The sequence below is a fragment of the Hyaena hyaena genome, unplaced genomic scaffold (assembly GCF_003009895.1).
Source record: "Hyaena hyaena isolate Hyena2069 unplaced genomic scaffold, ASM300989v1 scaffold_137, whole genome shotgun sequence".
NCBI classification, from domain to species: domain Eukaryota; kingdom Metazoa; phylum Chordata; class Mammalia; order Carnivora; family Hyaenidae; genus Hyaena; species Hyaena hyaena.
Window position 1 is genome coordinate 2,475,492 of NW_024080769.1, and position 24,833 is coordinate 2,500,324.

At 53.1% G+C, this 24,833-nt stretch overlaps 2 protein-coding genes across 14 annotated transcripts in view; both read right to left on the reverse strand.

Annotated features, from left to right (window-relative positions):
• PPCDC (phosphopantothenoylcysteine decarboxylase) lies at positions 1-24,515 on the reverse strand. Of its 13 annotated transcripts, none has more exons than XM_039238136.1 (7): positions 24,461-24,515; positions 16,673-16,884; positions 5,855-5,950; positions 4,842-4,970; positions 1,392-1,477; positions 988-1,169; positions 1-570 (listed from the first exon to the last, which is right to left on the reverse strand). In XM_039238136.1, the coding sequence occupies exons 1-7, from the start codon at positions 24,465-24,467 to the stop codon at positions 485-487; spliced, it is 798 nt and encodes a 265-aa protein (XP_039094067.1). In that variant the 5' UTR covers positions 24,468-24,515; the 3' UTR covers positions 1-484. The 13 variants fall into 13 exon arrangements, with proteins under 13 accessions (XP_039094067.1, XP_039094066.1, XP_039094070.1 ...); XM_039238135.1 differs by having other exon boundaries at positions 1,392-1,489; XM_039238139.1 differs by lacking the exon at positions 24,461-24,515 and adding an exon at positions 20,961-21,016 and having other exon boundaries at positions 1,392-1,489.
• Positions 21,985-24,833, reverse strand: part of SCAMP5 (secretory carrier membrane protein 5) — a 20,589-nt gene continuing 17,740 nt past the window's right edge. Inside the window, exon 7 of the mRNA XM_039238148.1 lies at positions 21,985-24,651. Coding sequence (XP_039094079.1) covers positions 24,457-24,651 — 195 coding nt within the window. The 3' untranslated portion in view covers positions 21,985-24,456. The remainder of the gene's footprint in view (positions 24,652-24,833) is intronic.

Here is a 24,833-nt window from a genome sequence, read left to right on the forward strand (position 1 = left end):
TCCTAAAGGTCACCTTCCTTTATTCCCCAGGACTCCCAATCTCACAGCACAGTCTGTGGAGAATCTGAGCATCTTGCCAGCTTATAGGCTTCCCCAACTGCATGGCAGCCAGGCAGCCCACCAAGGAGCTGAAGCGACTTCCGCCCACGAGGCAAAATCAGGGGTTTTCAGTCAGCCCTCAGTCCCCCTCCCCGAACACAGCACCACGCAGATACAGGCTTGCTGTGGCCATCCCAGGAGAATGTGGGGAGGGGCCCAGAGAGCAGCCATCTCTTGGTTGGAAAGAAGTTGGGACCTGGAACTTTGGTCTAATTTAACCTGAGCAAGCCAGGCCCCTGGGGAGGCTCTGGAACGGGCCCAGGCTACACCCCTACTCAGCAAACCCAGAAGTCTTCACCATATTTTGCCAATGTCCACCTTCTTCACAGACTTGGCCTGAAAACACGCGGAGTGCAGAGGGAGACACACAACAAAAATGCCAGGTTCAGCTCTGCTGAGAGCCGCCATGCCAGAAGAGGACTTCTTTCACCTTGTCCACAATGGTGCCCACCTCAGCCATGGCCCCTAGACCTAGGGAGCAAAGTTCTGCTGTGGCCCGCTGACTGAGGCAGGGCCCATCCCCCACCCACCCTGCTCAATGCCCCTCTGAGTGCTCCACCCAAAGCCCAAGGCCTTGAAGGCCAGAACCCTCTCTGTGTGAGCCAGACCCATCAAATCCCTTCCAAGGCACCCCCAGGGCAGGCCCCAGTAATAGGTACGGGAGCACCATGCACTGTACCTGGGCTGCATGCCAGGGACAATGCAGGCACTTTACATATACTACCTCGTTCAATCCTACCAACTCTGAGAGGAACTATGACTTCCATTTCCCAGATGAGAAAGCAGAGCTCAGAGAATGGGTTTGCCCAAGGTCACATCACACTGGAGTATGACCCCAGAGCTGAGCCCTTCTACGACCCTGGGCTGTGAGCCGGTCCAGATGCCCACCTTCGTCTCCACACACCAACTTCTTGGCCACACAAGGGATCTCCACATAGCCGAAGGCCTTGAGCAGGCCCACCTGCTGCGCAGTGATGGGGTGCTTCCACATGGCCGTGTTCATCGCAGGGCAGAAGAGCAGGGGCTTTCGGCAGTCCCAGGCGCGGATGACACAGGTCTGTGAAGAAGGGCTGGAGTGGGGCAGGTGGGTGCCTGCTGCTCCGCCCCCCCCCCCCAAAGCACTCCCAAATCCCACCCACCATCCTCTGGGTCATAGCCAACTGTGGGCTTGGGATGATCGGGTGCTATTTCTCGGTATTCCCCTACCTTGCATCTCCTTACCCCTCCCCCTTGTCCCCTCCCTGCAGGTGCTGGCACAGGGCCTGACACACAGGAGGTCCTCCAACACTCACGATGGCCCAGCCACCTCCACGCGGACCTCCACTCCCATGCAGAGATCTCTCTGGATCTCTCTGAGCCGAAGCACAAGGCTTCTCCACTGTGGGACATACTCCGCAGACAGAAAACAGCCAGGGGAGAAGAAGTCAAGCTTCACAGTTACCCCCAAAGCAAAGGCCCAGACCACTCATCAGGTGGGGCCCACCTACCCCAACACAGGCTCAACTTTGAGGCCGACTAAAGTTTGGCAATGAGAACACGTGCCATGTGACAAAAACCCTCTGATACGTATTCTCCGGTGCACCTTCACCGCAACCCCGTAGAGAAGGTGCTGTCCTGTTTCCCAGATGGGGGAGTTGCATTCCCCATGGAAACTATGATCCGGGGCATGAAGCTTTGCACGCCACCCCATGTGGTCCTCCACCGAGGCCATCCCACCAAATCCACAGCAGCTGTGAGAGGGACCCGCTGGTTCAGTGACTTGCGGAATCCTGTCGACCTGGGTTCAAATCTTGGCCGTGCTATGTACTATTATTGCTAGCTGTGAGAACCTGGGGGAGTAACTTAACCCGACTCTTAGCTTCCTCTCTGCAAAAGCTCACTGGATGGTTGTGAGCACAGGAGGTGAACATGCTTAAAGCTCTTCACGCAGGGCCTGGCCTCATGTATATACTCCAGAAACAGGAGCTCCTATGATTAATACAGGCACAGGCCCCCTGGACCAGGCGCTGTCCAGGGGAGAAATAAGCCCTGGGGCCCGCAGGAGGATGCTCCCCTGGGCCCTGGTGCTCCAGCACCTCCTGCCCATCTGTGGGCCCCATGGGGAGACAGCAGTCAGCACACCCCTTCCCTGAAGCACGGCCCATCTGGGAAAAGATGGCAGAGTCCAGAAGACGATGCCGTGACCAGGCCAGAGCTGCTGCCCACCCCTCTCAGGGCCCCCTGCCCGTTCCCAGGGACAGGAAGGAAGTGGGACAGCACACAGCCTCAGGATCAGGCTGCCTGCATCGTCCCAGACACCAGCATCTGTTTCCCACCAAGTCCACCCAATTTGGCAACTGGGCTGAGTGGACAGTTTCAGTCACACTTCCTCTTGGCCCCGTGCCACCTGCTGCTTCTGCAAAAGCCACAAACATACCTAGAAGAGTCCCCTGACCGAGTGTGGCGTATGGTGGGGGCTGGGCTGGGGTTTCTGAGCGTCTTCAGAGCAAAGCACACCAAACCAGAAAAGAAACCAGGATGTCTCATGCCTCTCTAGCTTTTCCACCTCATCTCGAAGCTCAGCGCTTCCTGGACAAACCACAGCTCCTCTGAACCTTCTGGCAGCAGGAGGGACTAGAGGAGGCATCAGTTCCTACAGTCATGCTGTTCAGCCAATGCTGTGTTCAGTACCTCAGGCTCTGTCCCTGAGAACCCACCTGGTGGAGAGAAGGCCTAGATCCTGATCAGGAGACCAGCTCCCAGTTGACTGGTGACCCAGGGAAGTCACCTCCTCTTTTTAGATCTGCTTAGCTATTTAAAAAAAAATTTTTTAAAGTAATCTCTACACCCAATGTGGGGCTTAAACTCAACCCCAAGATTAAGAGTTGTATGCTCTAATGACTGAGCCGACCAGGTGCCCCGCTGCTGGGCTCTTCAGCACACAGAAGGGGCCAGGGCCCGGGTGGGTCAGAGGGCAGATGGAGATGCACACACCCAGGCCAAGGGCCCAGAGGTCTGTGCACAGGTCACACACAGCATGCTCTGAAGGCCCCATGAGTTCTAGGCACTGGAAAAGGGACAAGATCTGAGGAAAGGGGGCAGCAGGGCCATCTTTTCAGGGATGAAAGGATAAAACACCTTCTGAGTGAGGACAGTGCCACAAAGCAAGGATAATGACAGTCTGAACTTTGAGATGTGTAATTGCTTGAAATATTTGTGCCTTCAAGAGAAACCTTTAGAGGCAAAAAAAAATCCTGGGGGAACATATTCCACTGGTCAGCCAACTCAGGAGGAGGGAACCCCCAAGATTTCAGGGAGTAGGGGCAGCTATGATGAAAAAAAAGGAAGCAGAGCTCTGGAGGGGAAGAAGAAGCCCTCTGAGAGCCAGCCCAGCCCGGGGCATGGCTCCCAGAGGCCACTGTGTTTCATCATATTGACTGGTGCTGGCCAGCTGGTGGGAAGCCCAGAGGTCACACACGGCCCAGACGTACTGAGATGAAAGTGGCCAGGAGCCTCACCTGCTCCAACTGCACAGTCAGCCATGCACCAGCCCCACCGGGAAGCCTTCCTGATAGCACTGCCCCTAGGCTTACCCCTCTCTCTACTTCCCTACTCCTGCTCCTTGCCCTACAATCTGTGTGTTGCTCTTCTTCCAGTCACCACGTGCTTATTCAAATGATGTTTCAGTCACTAGCAAGTTCTTTGGGAAGTACCTTACGCACCATCAACAAGCATATAGGGAGACTAACCTCCTTTCTGACCACCAAAAATTTAGACCCAGCTTCATTATTCACTCCTTCATCATATTAAACTGTGAAAAACTCCTTGCTCTTTGCCAAAGTAGAATAATTACCTTGCATGTACAGTATTCACTGAGCATTTACTATATGCCCAGCAAAGCGGTGAGTCCACTGTCAAAGGACCAACAGGGGTCATTTAAGACTGTACCACACACCAGAGCACACTGCCTTCTCACCTGTATGGGTAACCAAAACCCTTTCCTTCCAGACCGGGAACTCCATGTGTCCTGTGGGTCCCTCAGCATGGGGCCCGGCTCATGGTAGGAAAAAACTCAGTGCGCGAGGGAAGCAGGGTCCCAATGGAGAGGGAGAGGGGAGAGAGATCACACACCTAGCTCCTCCCATGATGATCGCATAAACAAGGTCTCTTAGGACAACAGGTCCCTGGAGGTCCCTTAGACCAAAGACAGTCTCCATTTTGTGCAGCTGGACTTCTGTTCCTCTCCTCCACCATCCATCGGCTGGCACCGCTCAGCCTTGCTTCTCTCTTCCCCTCTGAGCTTCCCAGAACATACAGGAAAACCGCATTTCTGCCTCGTGGCCAATGCCACTGGAGAGATAAGTGTGCACAAGAGATCCACGAGGAAGTAAACACTCTTATCAGATTGCACACGTTGATTCCCAGATCCCGGGGAGAAAGCAGAGCTAAGCAGGGTAGATGGTGGGACTGGGCAGGGAGACCAACAGCAGACCACGTGGAGGGCAGCCCGCGAACGACGGACAAAGTGTCAAGGGGCAGGTGAGAGGTGGACACCCTCACAGAGCGCACACAAGGTGCATCCATCGTCTGCCCACTTGCTGGAACACCGCTGAGACCCGGCGGGGGGTCAGGGGGCCCAGGGGGTAAACCAGCCCACCATGAAAGAATTCCAGGGCAAGAATCCCATATGAAGGCAATCCTGCAGCTCAGAAAATGGGGAGTGGAGGCCCAGGGAGGGGAGGAAGGAAGGCAGAGTCACTCACAAGCAGGTTGTCACATACGCCACTGGCCACCTTCCCCAGGGTGTTGGCATCCAGAGGAGCCACCAGCATGAGGTCTGCCCACCTCCGTAGGTCAATGTGGAGAACTGGGTCAGATCGGCACTTCCACATCTGGCAGAGGGAAGGAAATGGGGTCACTAAGTTGGCTACTCTCTCGGCATGGAAGGAGGACGCGGTGGGGGGTAGGGGGGTAACGAAGGCCAGGTACACGACGTCAGAAACCGAGGATGACCACCTGAGCGCCCCTGCCTGAGTCCACCGCCGTTCCCTCTCCTGGCGGAGCTGGTGAGCACCGGCTGTGGAGCCAACAGCCTGAGAGAAACCAGGCCTGAGGAAACAAACGCCCCTTGTCTCTCCAAGCTATTCCCTTTATGGTTTGGTTTTCAAGAGAACTGACATCTGGCAGGGAACTCCTGGCCTGTCTGCTAGAGGCGGATGCTTGGGCTGTCCAAGCCAGTGGAAGGGCTCTGCGGCGGTGAGAACGGAGGGGGTGGGGTGAAGAAGACAGGCCAGCCAGAAATGTTCGAGGCTGAGAATGTTTAAAAAGGCCTGGCAGGGCACCCCTGTGAGGCCCACACTCGAAGTCTGGTGAACCAGCCGGTGCCCGCCCCTCCGCGGGAGAGCGGAGGCAGAGCCCAGCGGCCGTGGGAAGTGAGGCGCTCTCGACAGGCCCGACACTGGGAGCCACGTGGACAAGGGTGGTGGGAACAGAGCTCCTCTGTGGTTTCATCAGCCCAGATAAGTACAAGGACACTCAACCTCAGGCACGGGGCCAACGCCGAGCTCTGCCTGGGCTGGGAGGAGACTCCGGGCCTCCTGCAGGCCAGAAGCTAGACAGATGTTTTCCTCATCGCCTCTGCCCAGAGGGGCCCGACCACGGACTTGAGCCGGGCCTGTCTGCTCTGGCCACCAGGACCAGGAGCTGCAGGGAGGACACTCCTGCCCTGTGGGTGGAAACACGACGGAACTAAGCCCTGGGGGCCCCCAGCACTGACCTCCCATTCATCAGCGTCGCTGTAGAGAGTGACAGGAATGTCCTGGGGGCTGTAGAAATGTTTGGCTCTCTCGGTTGTGACCACTGCTACTTCCAGCTGTCACCAAGAGAAAAAAAAATGGAGGCGGGGAGAGAGACGGAAAGAAAACTGTTACCAGAGCCACCGGCCTGGAGGCCATACGGGGCAGGCTGGGCTTTCTGCACAGCCGGGCTGTGGAGACTTCTCCCTCCTCCGCAGGGAGCCCCATGTTTGCATAGCCACTTCCGCTGTCACCCAAAGGTCAGGCCCCACCAGATGTGGCTGTTTCACTTCCCTATCTGAGGGGCTGCCGAGGAATGAGTCACCAACTGCCCAGTGCATATAAAGCCGCAGGCTCCCGCCACTCAGGCAGAAAGACAGAGGCAGACGGGAAGGAATGCAGGGCAGGAGGGCCCTGGAAGGCAGGAGGGGCCACCTCAAAGTGGCTCACAGGTCCTGAGCTCTAATCCACACGGCAACCCTGCCCTCTGCAGGCCATGGTACTGGGGAGCTGGGGCCTGACTCGCAGTGGCTGCCTCCAAGCCCCAGCGAGAGGACAGGAGGTCCCTTCTCTGCTTCTAGGCCAGGCCTCGGGGGCTCTGGTTCCAGACAGACTCCAGGGAAACCAGACCTGGAAGCGTGCCCTTTACTCATGGGGCAAAAACAAAGTTCACCTTCATGCTACTCATTCACAAGGAATTAAAAAAGCAAACAGGGAGGAGGGCTAAGGTGCTCAGCGGAACTAATGGCCATCATTTGTAAAATGAGATGTTAAACTAAGACAGCAGAGTAAAGGGGCTCAGAAGCAGCAGCTGGGAGGGGACAGAAAATCCTATCTTTGGGGGACATTTATCCAGGAGACAGAGGGGTCCAGGGTGACAAAGAGAGAGCCATCAAGTGACTAGAAGAGGAACCATGCGTGGCATGCAGGCCAGACCCAGCCTGCAGACACGCTATTTGGCCTGCATGAGGTTATACATATCTTTGAGCCAATATATACAAAACGGGAGATTTCACATAGAAAATCTAATTTCCTGGCTTCTCTTGAAAACTAAAAGCTCTGGTACTGCCCGGCCCACATTCCTACTCGATAATGGTGGTATTGCGGCCATTGCGTAACAGCCACCTCTTGGGATGGGGCGTGTCCATGCCAACCCTCCCTACTGTCTGGCTGAGGCCCCCTCATGCTTCCTGCCTACCAAGAGACAGCATTCTGCATAGCATGTGAGAGCGAAGCGGGCACCAGGCAGTAGAAGGCTCAGGGAGGCAGAATGCACGACTTCAGAAGGCCCACCGCCCCTAGCTCTGCTGGAGAGCTGTCACACACATCCACTCTCTCACTCCCCCTTAGAACCTAGCATCCCCAGAACTTGCACAAAACCTCGGTGACCTTTTGAAAGGTCATTTAAACCAAATTCCCACTGAGCACCGGAGCCCCCTCTAGGACAGCTCTAAACAAGCCTTGTCTGGCTCTGAACAATGGCAGTGGGGCAGCTGGGTGACTCAGTCAGTTAAGCACCCGACTCTTGATTTAAGCTCAGGTCATGAACTCATGGTTCATGAGATCAAGCCCCACCTGGGGCTCTGCACTGACGGTGCAGAGACTGTTTAGGATTCTCTCTTTCTCTCTCAAAATAAGTAAATAAATATTTTTTAAATTAAAAAATAAAAAATAAAATCTTAAGAAAAAATCCTGAACAGAACAAGGTCAAGAGAACAGCTCCTCCCTAAGGTCCACAGGGTGGGTGTGAGAGATGGGAAAAAAAAAAAAAATGAGTCCTCTCTGGGGTGCTTGGGTGGCTCATTCAGTTAAGTGACCGACTCTTGGTTTCGGCTCAGGTCATGATCTCGCGGTTTGTGGGTTCAAGTCCCACATCAGGCTTTGTACTGTGACAGCGTGGAGGCTGCTTGGGATTCTCTCTCATTCTCTCCCTCTCTCTCTCTGCCCCTTCCCTCCTCTCTCTCTCAAAATAAATAAATAAACTTTAAAGAATGTTTTTTTAAAAAAAGAACATTCTAGTTCATCCTCTTTTCTGAAATGTAGAAAGCAGCTTCCAGATCTAGTTCCCCTATTTTCCCTAACTCCCAAACTGCCTGCCAGTTGTCAAATGAGGATTGTGCCCAGGGCCAGCCTTCAGAAACATTCCCAATTTGGTAATGGTCCTGTTCTAGGGCTCCCTCCTCCCTCTCAACTCTGCCTACATCCCCCTCACGGTTTGAGCTCCACCTCCCCTGGCCCCTAGGGAGTTCTGACCAGGGAGCCAGGTGACCCTCCCACCCTGGGTTCCTGCATGAATTATTCCTCTGAGCTCCTCCCCAGTGTCTAAATCAATCCCTTCTCTGGCAACCCTCCCAGGGTGCATAGCCATTGTTTCGGAGCTTCCCGGGGTCAATGTCCTTACCTCAAATGAAGAGTATGTGATGAGCCAACCTTCCCCTTGACCATCCCCTGACCCCACCGAAGCAGCTACCTCTCCTTGGCAGTGACCCTGACCCCCATGCTGTCCAGCAGGCCCAGGCCAGTTTTTCTGGTTTTAGAAGGATGTCACTTGATCTGATTCATCAGCCCCATGGGCTTTGTTCTTTCATTTTCATTCACTTTGCCAAACGTCCTAGGAGCCAAGGGCTAGGTCCTAGGGTTGCACACACTTTAAAAAAAAAAAGGACATGTTGTGTTACCCACCCTGACCTTTCCCCTAGCAAATGTCAAGGAGCCCTGGTGGGGCAGAAAACTCCTAAAGGCAAGGCCCCTCCTTTCTCTTACACCCTTCATGGGTCCTGGCAGAAGCAGGGCTGGGATGAAAACAATCGCCCCCATGCTAGAGAGTTCCTGAAAGGCAGCTCTGTGCTTGGTCCCCTGGTGAGAGCCCTGCCAAGAGTTTTTATATCTCATATTTAAGACCTGACCGTCTTTGTGTGATGTGACTGAGGTTTGGCCAGACTCTTATCATATAAGCTGTCTGCATTTGGCCTGGCATTTACAGAGGTTCCTTCCTGAAACCAGTTGGCAAGTCTGGTTTCCTTTCCTCTGCTGAAGGTACGTTAGCGATCCCATCTGGGGTTCCTGGAGAGGCAGAGCGGGGAAACGGAGACATATTTGGGGGCGATGCCTCCACTTCGACTTTCAGGCCCCTCGTCTGGCCCAGGTGGCCTCTGTGGCCGACTACCAAAGGATCTTGGGAAGCAGCACTGTCACGGCCATAGGATGAGACAAATCCCATGGCCTGACATCTCCCCTCCAATCCCATCTCTGGCCTCTACCTACTATAACCAGGAGCCAGCAGAACCCCCTGCCCAAGTCAAGCAAACATGTCTCTGAACATTGTCCAATGTCCCCTGGGAGGCCACACTGCCCCAGTTGAGAGCCACCACTCTGCACAATTATCCCACAGGAGTCTGCAGTGAGAGAAACATGTCACACCCATGCTATCCCGTGGGGCAGTCTCTGGCCACATATGGCTACTGAACATTTGAGGCGTGGCTAGAGTGACTGAGAAACTAAAGTTTGGGTTTTATTTAATTTTCATAATTTAAATTTAAATTTGAATGTGGCTAGTGGTTACGGTATTAGACAGCACAGCTCTGGTGTATACGAGTAAAGGGGAGGCCCAGCCGAGTGACCTGAAAGGAGCAGGTGTTTCTAGTAGGGTGTGTGAGGATGGCTCCACGGGAGGCTGACAAGGATCCTAAAGGGGAAGCACCTGTCCCGATACGACCCGCAAGGCAAGGAACCCAGAGATTTGGTAGCTCAGGCCTCTGGGCCGACCCACACAGCAGAGACGCCGATGCTGTGCTGACCAGTGTGGACACTGGCAGTGCCCAGGGCCTGGGGAAGGGCCAAAATGCTGACCCGAACCTGAGCGTGGGGGTGGTGGGTATACTCTAGGAAAAAGGGCTCTTGGTGCCCAGAGCAGTTAGCGCACAGGGTGGGGAGCTGTGGAAGAGATGGCCTCACGAACAAACCCCGCGAGTGTGCAGGCTGGCTACGTGGGTGTCCCAACTCCTAATGTTCCAGCTCATAACGATGCCTTGACTTGTTAAACAGTTACTGAGCCTACTATATACATGGGGGCCATAGGGCGTGGGGGAGAGGGTCTTGGCGAATCCCCTTCCTCTCTGACCCTGGTTTCCCCTTCTGAGCCAGGAGCCACTTAAACCCCATGGCTTTCAGGGGCCCGTCCTGCTCACTCCGCTGGCCAAGCCTTCTGCGGCCCTTGCCCTTTCCCACCAGGCTCTGTGGGGAAAGCTGCTCTCCTCGGCCTCCTCAGGGGCCTCCCGGGGGAGCCTGTGTTCCAGGCTCACCAGCCCTTCCTGCCATTCAAGTGAGACCAAGCTGCCAGTCCCTCTGCAGCCTTTCCCAGCTGGAGAAAATTCTCGAGACTGGAACTGCAGAGTAGAGCCCCTGGAGGAGCAGGCCAGGGACAGAAGGGCCCGGCCAAGGCAGCAGCAGGCCAGGTACGCGCCTCAGAGCACTACTGCCGAACATACCCTTTTGCACAACAGGACCACAGAGCAGGCAGGTGGCGCCCGCCCAGAGAAAGGAAAACCTCAAACCGGGTCGTGTTTCTCCTGCTTCCTTTCCTCCGTGAGCATTAAAAATAAAAAAGCATAAAGTTACAAAGAACGTTCAATCATATTCCCACTAAGAGTCCCACTGACTGTACACAGAGATGAGAAAATTAAGATTGAGCAGAATGATGCCAAATGCAAGTCTCCTTTCCCTGCCCCCCTTTACTGCACAGAGGTAACTACCTCCAGAGGAAAATCTGCAGGTAGTAACTCAGATATGTGAGCATATAAAAGGAACCAGACAATATGCCAGCAGTCAGCACACTTTTCCGATAAAGGGCCAGATACTATTTTCGGTTCTGTCACAACGACTCAACTCTGTAAAAGCAAGACTGCCGTCATAGGCAATACTTAAACAAATGTGTGGCTGCGTTTCAATAAAGCGTTATGGACACACAAATTTGAATTTCACGTAATTTTGTGTTCTGAAAATATTCTTTTTTAAATTTGTTAACCACTTGAAAATATGAAAACCATTCCGGCTCACAAACCATACAAAAGCAGGTAATGAGTTCAGATTCAGCCTGTAGCCCACAGTTTGCTAACTCCCATCACCAAACTCATTTCACTTCTATCTTGAGGACTATCCCACATCAACACAGAGATGCAGCCATTGTTCGGAACAGCGCCTGTCATCCACTGGGAGGTGGCACCAAAGCTCGCTCTCTCCTTGGACATTGTGTTCCCACTTTTATTTTTGTTTTGAAATTATAAGCAATGCTATAATGAGGATCCTCCTACATAGGGTGAATTTCGGCACACTGCAAGATTCAACCCTCTGGATGAATCAAGAGCTGTGAACACTTTTGCCCTCTCCAGACACTGTCGAACGGTCCTCCAGAGAAGCAGCATTCACTTCACACTGCGCATGGGCGGGAACTTCTTCCCCTCACCCTCGGCAGCCCTGAATGTTCTGACAGGCATTCTAGAAACTTAATCTTCTCTAAGCCCAAGGCCTGCCAACTCCCCATGCTTTCTCCACCTTTAGACCTTTCCAGGGGTGCCTGGGTGACTCAGTCGGCTAAGTGTCCGACTCTCCCAGGTCATGATCTCAAGGTTCGTGAGTTCGAGTCCTGCATTGGGCCCTGCACTGACAGTGTGGAGCCTGCTTGGGATTCTTTCCCTCTCTCTCTGCCCCTCCCCTGCTCACATGTTGTCTTCCTCAAAATAAACTTAAAAAGTACTGTAAAAAATTTTAGAAATCGCCTTCTGGCTCCAGCCCTGCTGACTCCTGCCCTGGCAAAAGCTAGAGAGGATACTTTTGCCAAGGGTGCAAAGGGTTTTTTTGTTTTTGTTTTTGTTTGTTTATTTGTTTATTTATTTAGAGAGAGAGGCAGGGAAGGGCAGAGAGAGAGGAGAAAAAGAGAATCGCAAGCAGGCTCTGCACTGTCAGCACACAGCCCTGTGAGGAACTTGAACCCACGAACCATAAGATCATGATCTGAGCTGAAAGCAAGAGGTGGACACTTAGCCCACTGAGCCACCCAGGTGCCCCAGGGCATCACTTTAGAAAACCACTACACACGCACAGAGGGCACCGCTTCTGAAAACTAGCAGAGCTCCTCTGGCACAGAGATGGCACATTAGAGAACTACTCTGACCTCACCACAATGCCCTTCCCTCTATAAAAGCTGTGGATTAAGGTCCAGATCTTGCAGAGAATAGCTGCACAGCACCTGGGTCCTCAACTGCCCAACGTTTCTGCCCTCCCTCCCGCTCATCAGTAAGTTACCCTGAATAAATCTCTATGAACGGTATGGGGTGGCTCAAAGTGCCTTCTCAGCCTGAAGGATGCTTTACTCTCTCTCACCCACTTCTAACAATATCTTCATTAAAAGTATCTTACTGCTGGAGGCACCTGGGTGGCTCAGTCGGTTAAGCATCTGACTTTGGCTCAGATCATGATCTCACAGTTCCTAAATTCAAGCCCTGCGTCAGGCTCTGTGCTGACAGCTCAGAGCGTGGAGCCTGCTTCAGATTCTGTGTCTCCCTCTCTCTCTGTCCCTCCCTACCTCTCCCCAAAGCAAATGTTTTTTAAAAAGTACCTTATTGCTAAAAAGGCTAACTCATCTCAATCTTCAGCAAGTTGTAATCACTGATCACAGATCACCATGACAAATATAATAATGAAAAAGTTTGAAATATTATGAGAATTACCAAAATGTGACATAAAGTGAGCCAATGCAGTTGGAAAAATGTCACCAGTAGACTTGTTCAATGCAGGGTTGGCACAAATCTTCAATGTGTAAGAAAGCTCAGTATCTCCGAAGCACAATTGAACGAAGTATGCCTGCAGTTATGAGCCAGGTCTGTAGACTCACTCAGCCCCCTGCGCCCCACACTTCAGCGTCCTCTCTGCTGGTCAAACTATCGAGATGCCCAGGGAGCTCAGGGGAGACCCAAGCATGTGAATTCATGATGGAGGCAAGGGGCTGAGAAGGATCTTGCCAAGCGACAAAGACCGCTCCTGGGGGTGACCCAGAGAGAGGACACTGGGCAGATCAGTACCATCAGGGAGCATGGGAGTGTCGGAGGTGGGGGGAGGGGAGCGAGGCAAGCAAGGATCCCCCTTTGGCTACCTACACCTAACAAGGACTCCCCCAAGCAAACCCAGGCTCTCCGGAGGGCTGTTCTATCTGGAGGATGAGGTGAGAGGGTGGCGGGCCCCTCCACAGGAGCGGAGGGGCTGTGGCTTTTCCCACATGGGCTGTCCTGCCAACCCAACAACCCCACCACGTGGTTGGCCCAAAGGACATGACAGCAAAGGGAAAGGAGAGGGTGACGGAGAGGAAAGGAACACTGTTAAGTGCTTCGGTGTGCCAGGAGCTACACCTTGTTATTGACACAAGATGAGAAATTGTTTCATTTCTATCCCTCCCGAAGCCTTTACAAGAGCCTCAGGGGATGGGTGGCAGTAATCAGCTTTATTTTATTTTATTTTTTTAAAGTTTATTTTTGAGAGAGAAAGAGAGCATGAGCAGGGGAGGGGCAGAGAGAGAGGGAGAGAAAGAGAATCCCAAGCAGGTTCTGCACAGTGCGGAGCCCACTGTGGGGCTCAAACCCACACACTGAGATCATGAACTGAGCTGAAATCAAGAGTCAGATGCTTAAGAGTCACATGCTTAACTCTTAACCGACTGAGCCACCCAGGTGCCCCAGTAATCAGCTTTGTTTTAAATGAGAAAGGAAGGGAGCACCTGGGTGGCTCAGTGGATTAAGTGTCTGACTTCAGCTCAGGTCATCATCTCGCAGTCCTGAGTCCAAGCTCTGTGTTGGGCTCTGTGCTGACAGCTCAGAGCTCAGAGCCTGGAGCCTGCCTCAGATTCTGTGTCTCCCTCTCTCTCTCTGCCCCTCCCCACTCACACGCTGTCTCTCAAAAATGAATAAATTAAAAAAAGAAAAAACATAAATGAGAAAGGGAGGCTCTAAGAGGCTGAGTCAGGGAGTCTTCCCTTCTAGGTCAGTGCCCTTCTGGCCGCCTGCCCTTCAGCTTCAACTCCAGCCAGAAAAGGAGGGCCAAGTTCCTGTTCTAGACAAGGCTTGTCCCCCACAGTGCGCCAGGCCAGAAGGCCTAGGGTGGGCTGGAGAGCCTCCCCACTTCAGGCAACCCTCTCCTCACACCCCTGTCAATGCTGGCTGTGTGGGATGACAGGAAGCTGTGGAGTTGCCATTTCCCTCCGCTCTGAGGCTGCCCATCTGTTTCCTGGGATAGGACGCCCTGCCCCCACTCACCCCCAGTCCGGAAATCCACTTGCTCTGGGGCTCTGGGAAAAGGGAACTGCATGGTTCCCTCCCTCCAGACGGGGCAGAGGCTGTCACTGCTGCAACAACCCTTTCCAGGTCCCAGGCCTCCCCCTACTTCGTGTGTAGCTAGCCAGCTTGTACCAAAGGTTCTGGGCATGTGTGTGGGTCGGGAGAGGCCACAGGTGGTGCTGCTGGGCAGTCCCAGTGCCTGGCCTCAGAGCAGCCATGAGACTCCCCTTCCTTCCCCCTTCAGACCTGGCTGGCATCCCTGGCGGCCTTTCACTGCTAGTCCCAGCATGAGGGGTGGGCTGAGGAGGTGACTTTCTGGGTAGAAGTTTGTGCAAAGTAAGAAGAAAAAAAATGAAAGATTTCTCACCCCTGCCTTCAGTACTGACATGGTCATCTGCTAGTGAGCACTGCCCCCTGCTGGACACACTGGGCACATGCACCAGCGTCACCGCATTAAGTTACCCACTACCCACCGGGCAGATACAGGGGGAAAGCACAGCCTGGGCCCCAGCAGCGCACACCACAAAAGCAACGTGCAACAACATGAGTAATATCAAAGGCAACCTATGATCCCACATCTTGGCCAAGATGTGGTCAAACTCTAGTCAGGCTCCTATGTGCCCTTTTTTTGACTAGGGCCTTATTGGCTCCTATAGCTCCTGGAGCAGGCTCCAGGCTCTGAGCCCATTTCTAAAAAATTTTTTAATGTTTTTTATTTATTTCTGAGAGAGAGAGAGAGCGTGAACAGGGGAGGGTCAGAGAGAGAGGGAGACACAGAATCCAAAACAGGCTCCAGGCTCTGAGCTGGCTGTCAGCACAGAGCCCAACGCGGGGCTTGAACCCACGAACTGTGAGATCATGACCTGAGCCGAAGCTGGACGCCCAACCAGCTGAGCCACCCAGGCTCCCCTCTGAGCCCATTTTTTTTTAAGTAGGTTTCACGCCTAGCACAGAGCCCAGTGTGAGGCTTGAACTCACGACCCTGAAATCAAGGTCTGAGCTGAGACCAAGAGTCGGATGTTTAATGGACAGAGCTACCCAGGCACCTCTCTGGTTTTTCTTTAATATATCAAATGAGTTTTATTAATCTATTTCTTTAGTTAGTTTATTTATTTTGAGAGGGAGAGAGAGAATGCAAGCAGGGAAGGGGTAGAGAGAGGGACAGAAAGAATTCCAAGCAGATTCCATGCTGTCAGTGCAGAGCCCAACGCAGGTCTCGAACTCACAAACCATGAGATCACAACCTGAGCCAAGACCAAGAGTCAGATGTTTAACCAAATGAGCCACCCAGGTGCCCCCAGTATTTTATTTATTTATTTATTTATTTTTCATGTTTATTCATTTTTGACAGAGTGCGAGTGGGGGAGGGGCAGAGAGAGGAGACACAGAATCTGAAGCAGGCTCCATGCTCTGAGCTGTCAGCACAGAGCCCAATGTAGGGCTCAAACCCACAAACTGCACAATCATGACCTGAGTCGAGGTCCAACGCTTAATCAACTGAGCCACCCAGGTGTTCCTATTTATTTTTAAGTGACTTCTATGCCCAACCTGGGGCTTGAACTCACAACCTGGATATCAAGAGTTGTGTGCTCTACCAACTGGCTGTCCAGCCACCCCTCATCAAATGAGTTTTAAAAGGAGCAGGCCAAAGCCACATGGGATGAGGCAGGCCAGGAAGGTTTTCTTGTGAAGTATTTGTGTAGAAATCAGAGAGGCAGAGGAGCAGGATGGCAGCACAGCCTGGCAGGGGCCAGGCCAAAGCAGAGGCATCGGGGTGGAGTGTAGGCAGTTGGAGTTCAACAGACAAATGTAGGACCTTAGATGCTAGACAAGGAAATGAGGTTATTACCTGCTGGCTTTCACACGGTCTAAAGCCTTGAACTTTTCCCACAGAAGAATCTGCCCCAGAACCCCAATATATTAAAAAATATATAAATACACAAAACTGACCAAAATTAAGGTACCCCTCCTCAATACACTGTGGTGGTCCCTAGGCATCTCTGAACACCTGCAGGAGCAGTTTGACACCAGAGCCACAGGCAACGGGGTGCCCCTAAGGCTCCAGTGCAGGTGGACTCACAGGACAGCCATGGCGTCCGACAAGGAGGGAGAACAGAGCGGCAGCGTTCAAGATGCAGTGGAAGCTGGGGTGGGGAGCCCAAGGCGGCAAGGGGACCCAGTGAATGTGCCGCATTTCTCCAGCTGGCCTTCCTCCCATGCCAGAACTTCAGGGAACCAGGGCCAACATATGGGAAGCCAAACCCTCCACTCAGCAAGGCATTCCTCCACTCATGCTCTGTCCACACCCGCTCATCTACCTTCTGACTCGGGGATCCCCTACACACCAGTGCACACAGAGGGCTTCCACAAACACTACCAGTAACAAAAACCCCATGCGCTACACAAAACAGGCTGGCCCCGGGAGCAGCAGCTCCTCAAGGCCAGAGGCTTCCATGCCTCTCTAACAAGGATACTCACGCCAGGAATGTCCAGAAGCCTAGACACCAGAAGAGGCAACTTCAGGGCTGCCACACTCCCAGTGACGCCCACGAGCACACGAAACGGTCTCTCCGTCACGGGTGCAGCAGCTGCTGGACATGAGACACTCGATTCCATGTGGGGTCTGATGGCTTCGACTCCTGGAAGACTGCCAGGACTGGCCTCCAGTGGGCTCTGGCAGGGCTTAGAATCTAAAAGCAGAACAATGGGCACCCACTTCATTCATACATCCGACCAAAACGTACGGAGTGCCCTGGGCCGGCTGCTGGGGCTGAGGAGGGGTCAGCTGTCCCAGCTGCCGGGAGAATACAATTTTATGGGGTCAGACACGGTGGCCAGACACAGGTCAGTCACCATGTAACGTGGCCTCGTGCTGTGAAGAACGTCTATACCAGGGGCTGTGGCTGCCCAGAAGTAACTGAGAAAGTCAGGGACCAAAAAAATGACATTCAGATTGAGTCCTGAAGACGAGTACGTTTTCCAGAGAAAGAAGCAAATAACTTTGCAAGAGGAACAGTCTCACAAAGGTGAAGAGGCCTAAGGAGGGCGGCAGTTTTGGGAACAAAGAGACACTCAGTAGTGAGGCTAAAGTGTGCTGGGAGCTTGGGGGTGGCAGGAGGTAAGGCTGCAATCAGGTGGAGGGCGGTGAGGGCCAAGTGAGCTTTCATTTTAGAAACACAGTGCTGGCGCCAAGTGTGGCGGGGGCCCAGGGGGTGGGGATGGGAAGAGGCTGGGCTGACCGAAGGGAGGAGCGGGATGCGATGAGCGCAGGGATGCCTGAGAGGCGGTAAAACCCTAGGCAACAAGGGGACTTGGGTGCTCCAGGCAGTTGAGAGATTGGCCTGTCACTGTCCCTGCCTCTCAAACTGGACACCACCCTATAAATCCAAGTCCAGGAAGAAACAAGCATAAAGGGGATGTTGGCCACTCCCATGACACCAGCTGCTTGGTTTCTTCCTCTGGCCCTCAGATGTTTCTAGAAACCAGTGCCACGATAATATGGCTGATGGACCCATCAAAACCTACACTCTGCAAGCCAGGTCGGCAAAACGTACCCACTCCATCGGCAACAATCTCTAGGGACCCTTAGCAATGGGCAAAGGAATTGTGGGAGACATCCCGCTGCCTTCAGGGAATCTGTAGATGAGTTGAGAAGACAGGAGTCACACATGAAATCATCTGAGATGGCCCCTACTCTGGGATGCACCTCTCTGGTGATTGGTGATTCAACGTGTTCATCTGTTTCCTTGCCTCTCCCTCTACATTTCTCCACTGCCACCGCTGCCACCAGCAAGCTCCCTGCACTGTGACCAGGTCTAATCATCAACCACCAGGCACCTGGTGGGTCCTGACCATCTGCTGGATGAATAATAAACTGTGCCTTCTAGAGCAAGGTGGGGCACAGAAGCCTGGCTGGTGAAATAGGAGCCCTAGGCCCTGTCCATGTTTGTGCTCCTGAGCTGGTGTGTGAGCTCGGCTCAGGGTATTTCCCTCCGTGAACCTGTCTCTTCATCTGAAAGATAATGGAGGTAGGACCGGGTGATCTCCTTTCAGCTGAAACTTCTGAGTCGGTGTATAAAAGACAGCAGTAAGGACTCTCTGTACAAGAGTCCTGGGAGAGGCCCTCAAAATGGGCAGAATCAGCAGAAAAGGGAGACACCAAGGACAGCTCCAAGGAGGCAGCATCTGTGAGCTGCTACCTCTGTGACTGCATACCCATAGGGTCTTCCTCTTCACTCTACTGACCTCTTGGCTCCCTAGGGTCTCTTTGTCCAGTACTTGCCGAGACTCTAGCACACACCCACATGAGCTGAGGATCATATTTTGGGTCTATTATCCCACTCCTACTGGAAAGGTCTCCCAGAGGCCCAGACCCCAGGGTTCATCAGCAGGAGTTAAGCACAGGCCAGTTCCCTAGAGCAAGACTCCCCCAAAGTTCTATTTGCCAGTAATTCCAATCTCTGCTCTACATCAGAGCCTCGGCCAGGGCCATGCTTGCCCAGAGCAGAACTGAGTCTACTCCTTGGGGCTTGGGGAGAGCCCTGTTAGCAACTGGCAAGGTCTAGAGGGCTTATGAGCTGACTCCTTCCCAGGACTAATCAGTGTGATTAGCACCTTCAGTAGGTGATGGAAGCACATTTCTTGACTCTCCAGGGAAACCCACCTTCCAGATCTCAAACCCTGACCCTGTCCCTCCCCAGCTGCTGCCAGGACAGAGAAATTCCTGCCAAACCAGAGGCTGCACTTCATCTCTCCAGCCCCTTAACCTCCTCTACATCAAGCTGATATCATTCCTAAGGAACATGTTACTGAAAGTAATCCGCTAAAATTAGGGCACAGATGCATGTTGGCGACCTCAACTACCTCCCCACAGTTAGGCGGTATGGCCCGAGATTTCCTACTTAGCCTGCTGAGCAAGTTTTGCTAAGGGCCAAAGCCTACCTACCTTTCTAGAAAAAGTGTGTGTGTGTTGTGGGGCTGAGGGACAGATGTACTTGGGAATAGAAAGTGGATAATTTAACCAACATTTGAAAGTGGGGTCAAACCAATTTGAACGGTCAACCGTTTTGTGAAGGGTGAGAGCCGGCAGTTCTCTATGTTTACTCTCAAAAAAAGATAAAATCCCAAACCAGTAGGTCTGTTACTCTAGTTAGTTCCTGTCAGAACTACCTACTTGCACAGCCAAGGAAGCTGTGGACAGTGCTTGATTTTTCTGAACTTTGCTGGACTCATAGGAACACCTGAGCAACAGGAAGAGTTGGCAGGTGGAGAGGTTGTAGGGTTGAAGGCTAAGATTACTGAGCCTCAAGCTCCCAGGACACCAGGTAGGCAGTTAAGCCACATCCAGAAAAATGGCAGGTTCTCTATCATTTAGACAGGCCAGAAGAAAGAGTCTCAGCATGTGGCAACCTTCTGATGTGTAAGCCTCCTCCGTTGAGTTTAATTAGGGCAGAGTTAAGTGAAGGTTTCAGAAATACCCGCCTGGCACAATAGGGGCACGTGTGGAGCCCCACGGAACCAGGGCTAAAAAACAGGCCAGACGGTATGAACCCTGCCCAACACAGGAAGAGTGAGGGGCTGGAGTCTAGAACAAAGCAGAACCAAACATGGAGGGCTGGGGGTACAGGGGTCCAGGATCCATTAAGACTTTGTAACTTTTAGCCTAACATCAAAGTCCTTCCCTGCTGGCTTCTGCTCTGGCCTTACCTCCCACCAGTCAACACACTCTCCTCTCTGCCCCCATAAATAATGAACAACTAGCTCCCCCAAATGTCACCCTGCTCCCAAACTCAAAGACACTAAAAGGCCACGGGCACTTTACAATTCCTGGCCCCAAGGTAAGGCCAGGATCTCAAGAGAAAGCTCAAGGGCTTGGTATTCTGTTAAGACTGCTCTTCTCTCTCACTAGAGGCAGGCATGCTTGACTCTGCAGCTTCTGAAATCCCATTCAGCCACTCCTCTTCAAGCCCACGTGTTGGGCATATATACATATATGCTACATTATACGTATTATATACATATTTGTACTACATTAAGTCATATATAACATTCTCACATTGCGCGCGCGCGCGCGCACACACACACACACAGAGGCTACCAGCAAGGCGGTACAGCTACTGCAGGAGATGTGCAGGAAAACCCTGCTCCCCGACATTCACCACTTTCCCTACTTAGGAATCTCTCCTACGTATCCTCCCGAACAGGCCTCTAAATACGTCTAAAGACAGTAGGAAGTTTTTCTCTTACAAAATTTAGCCTCTAACTTAAATACCATTCAGCAGTTTTAGGAGGATCTAGGGGATATAATTCCACCATGCCAAGACTCTACATTTTACCAACTTTTAAAATAAGGGGAAGCGACGGGGCACTGAATGCATTTAGTTTAAATGGCACTAAACAATGGCAGTGCGGCAAAAAGCAGGTGTGGGAGCGCACAGATACAAATCCCCCATTCCGGCCTCGGGCCAGGAAGGTCTCTACTGCTCCGGCCCTACGGGCAGATAGGACAGTACAGTCCCAAAGGTTTGACAGCCCCTACGCAGACACAGCGGCTAATCCCAGGGGCGAGCGGGGCTTCACAGGCACAGATAGGAAATTGAGGTCACACACACACACACACACACCCTGCGGACCCACAGCCTTCACACTCACACACGCGCGCGCGCCCGCATGGAAAGTAAGGTCACGCACAGTCGCTGATCCACAATCAAGCGAAGCTCCCCAGACCTCCCTACCGCCGGGCGGAGAGAACACAACCTCCAAGTACCCTCAGATTCCACTCTCGCGCCAGGGGCGGCTCGGGCAACCCCAAATATCGCGATATCTCGGGCGCCCCCCCGCCGTTTCCGCCTAGTAGGTAACCTCACGAGAGCACCCGTCTGTCTACGTGCTCGCGCAGCCTTCTGGGAGTTGTAGTCTATTTCTCTGCCTTCCGCTAGTGTAGTCTATTCGGTGGGGATCCTTACGCGGACATCCGCCAACTACTTTTGATACTAGTGGTGCTCTCGCCTGGCCGGGACCTGATTGTCTGACCTCCTCACCCACACTCTCGTGCCACATATACGCATTGTTCATAATTGCGGCACTTCATATTGAACATTTGCCAAGCCTTTCCTGTGTTTAAGTGTACAGGATACGGGGCTAAATCAGAACTGTCCGTGCTCGAGACAAGCAGGGACCCAGTGAATTACAGAATAAGATCCTCCATGGGGAAGCCTGGGGGCCAAACAACGAGACACAGGGAAGCCCTCTCAGGGGAGTCACTCAAGGTGAATCTTGAAGGATGACCAGAAGCTTAAAGTGCCAGCACAGCAACCCAAATGGAGGGCACAGCCTTGGCAAAGGGGAAGCAAAATAAGAAAGCATATTGGGTACACTTCACTGCCTTCTTTCTCTGGCATCCAGAGACCCCCAGAAGCCCTGTGTTTGTTGAGGCTGCACAATCAGCTGCCAGTCTCCATCAGTGTGCCCTGAAGTGGGGCCCTCTGTGTTCCACCCTTGGCCTTGCCTGCAGCAACCATCTGGACCAAACCACCCCTCACCCATTAATCCAGGCTTCTACCTCCTCCTCAGCCAACTCAGAATTCCTCCTTCTAACAGGCAGGAAGCCTCTGTGGTAATTTCAAGGCCTACTCAAGGCTGCCTCAGAGAAAGAACCACACACAGATGTATGACTGTGAGCCCTGGGAATGACAGGCCACAGGCCTACTTGACCCACCCTACCTCCAAGTCCCACAGCCCACAGTGAGGCTCCACACAGGCCCACATGAAGACACATGACACAGCAGGACACACAGGGCCAAATGTTCCCCTTTATTATGGTTCACTCAGTTACCACAGACAGACATTAGCTCAGGCAGGTCAACTGCCAGTTGGACAATGGTCTGTGTCTCCCAGAAACAAGGAGGAGCAGTGGGCACCAGCAAGATGCAAAAGCAGGTCACTGGCTGGCCAGACCTGAGGATTCCCAGAACTGACCTGGGCCTTCCTCCACCACACCCCCAAAACAGACCATCCAGCAGAGATGAATTTGTGCCCAGCGCCTACTTCTCATACTGGTTCCCACCCTAGGAAAGTGCATAGTTGCCTGGAGATGCAGCATCCCAGGGCCCGGACAAGCTGGGCCACAACCAGGTAGCAGGCCTTCCCAAGAGCAGAGCCAGGGTGCGGCCATATAGGTCTGAGCCAGGAAAGAAGAGGGGCAGGTAGGACAGCCAATCGACCACAGGTGGCATCCAACAGGAATGGGAACAACCACAACCCTCCTGGAGCCACCAGAGACTAAGAGAAAGGGAGCCAGATGTCTAGGGTAGGGGAAAGGAAAAGTAAAGAAAACCTAGACCTAGGGTCTCTTTTTAGGTACTAGAGGCTGTGACAACTGCCTTCCGGAGAGAAAATGGTAGAGCAGAGAGCCAATCATACTCTGGCCCAAGCCTAAATAACCATTAGGAAAAGAATTTTTCAGAGGCCTTGGCTCCCCTTACAGGAAAATGAAGTACCGGGAGCTCAAAGCCCAGATGGCACCTGGGAGCCCAAGTCCTGGGTTCCAAGCTGGAGCCAGCCCAGAGTGACCAAGCCAGGTTTGGGTTTTCAGACTAAATAGCCTAGGCAGAAGGGAGGATGGAAAACAGGCTCCTTTGGTGAGAATCCACTCCCCTCCAGGCCTCAGAAAGAGCCAGGGCCTCTACTGCAACATTTTCATGATGCTTGGAACAGAACAGCCCCACAAGCCTTAAATCACCACCCTGCAAGGGAAAGAGAGTTCTGACAGGGTGAGGAAGGGCTGAAAACCAAATCTAATAGGCAAAAGGAGCAACTTGATTTGAAAAAATAAAAAAAAATTTTTTTAATAAAAGGAAGCCAGAGGGCTTCCCCTGCCACCCGGCCTAACCTGAAATCCCATTCCAGCCATTCATTGTGCTTGCAGATAGGACTGGCCATGTGCTTCTTCCTGGGCCCTGACTTCAAGTGCCCAGAGCTGCTCTGTGACCAAAAGCAAGCCAGGGTGGGAGGAGGCACGCTCTCCTCACACTAGGCCCTGCCTGCCTTCTCCTCCAATCTTCCCTCCCGGCCCACCCCTCTGAGCCTGCCCCTCTACCAGACCCAAACAATAGGAGTTATTGCTCCCAGGAATCCAGTGGTCTTTCAGAGATACCTGGCACCTGCCCAGTAGGCTTGGGCCAGCCAGATCTCTCCCTCAGAGACCAATAATTATTTACATACCCTCTGCTCCTACCTTTATACCCCCAAATCACCTGGACACCACCCAGCTCTTCAGAGAAGGCAGTGGAATCTGCCCTCATGGGGAGCAGATGTCATCTAGCATGGGGCGAGGGGAGGGACATTGGCAGAGAGGTTCAAGGGGACTCTGGAAGGAGAAGGAGGGGAAGCAGGACAGAGAAGAGAGGAGCCTACCCCTGTAGGCTGAGCTCTGAGAATCAAGGAGTCACCCTGCATTTCCACTCGCTGGGAGTCAGTACCCAGGTGGGCTCTGCACCTCCCTCTGTGTGCCCTCCCACATCACCACTAAAGCTCGGCTCCGTCTACTTCCTTGACCTGGGAATGGGCTCAGTCTCAGGAGCAGATACAACTGGGACACTCAGCCTCAGGGAAGACAAAGAAAAGCCATATAGGGAAGAGAGAGACCCTGGGCAAGAAAAGAAGCCACAGGGAATCTGACACCAGGAAAAGAGGGGCAAAGGGGGAGGTGGGGGAGACCAGATCAGAAGGAGCAAAGGAAGATCCCTGGCCTCTCCCTACCCTCCTACCTACCACCCCCATGAGGGCTAAATACTGTTGCTTCCCAGTAAGACCAAAAGTGGAGACAGTTTCAGCTCGTGACCCTGGGGAGGAGGCCAGGTTTTCTGCTATGCCTCCCCCTGGCCCATGAGGGATCCCTGGGCCAAGGCCAGATCCCTGGTGGAGGGTGGGGGCTGGTTGAGTTCTAAACATACATCTAGCACCACAACAACAGAGACCTCCACTGCGTACTATTTCACAAGGGGACACGGACATAGCTACCACTGCACGGGACAGCTCCACGCGCAGCCCACAGCTCTCAGAGTACTGAGAGCAAGATCCAGAGGGGTGGGGAAAGGGGGGAGACATATACATATATATATATATAACTCTGATTCTTTGTACAAAGTGAGGGAGGAGAAAGGGGAGGGGGGGAACCCTGCTTGGTCACCACAACTGACAATGTGGCTTGAGTCCCCGTCCCAGTGACCCCCAGCCCTGCCCTCCTCATAGGCGTGGCTGGCTCACATCTCATTGGAGTATGTGTAGTTGGGGGTGGCGGAATACTGAGTCTGCGGCTGATTCATGGCACCCTGGGCTGCCCCCATGGCTGCATTCTGGGCCGCCTGCTGCACATGTGGGTTCTTCCATGCCCCCGTGGTCCACTCCTCCTGAGCTTTGCTGAAACTCCCCCCACTGCCCCGGTAGAATTTATGAACCTGTAGGAGGAAGAACACAAGGAAGTGTTAATCAAAGGGAAGGGGCAGACCATCCAGGAAAGACCTGGAAGCCAGAGACAAGTCCCTGTAAAAGCCAGTCCTCCCTCCCACACCTTCCCTGTGTACTAGGAGCCAAGTCCACCAAGCCATTCTAAAGTGCGTCCCTTAGAAGCCCTCTGGGT

Excerpts from the sequence above, each read along its gene's own strand:
- PPCDC (XM_039238135.1), bottom strand. Across the intron at positions 4,971-5,854 it reads GCGACGCTGATGAATGGGAG|ATGTGGAAGTGCCGATCTGA; the intron begins GTCAGTGCTGGG and ends TCCCTCTGCCAG. Across the intron at positions 1,170-1,391 it reads GTGGAGGTGGCTGGGCCATC|CCCTTCTTCACAGACCTGTG; the intron begins GTGAGTGTTGGA and ends GCCCCACTCCAG.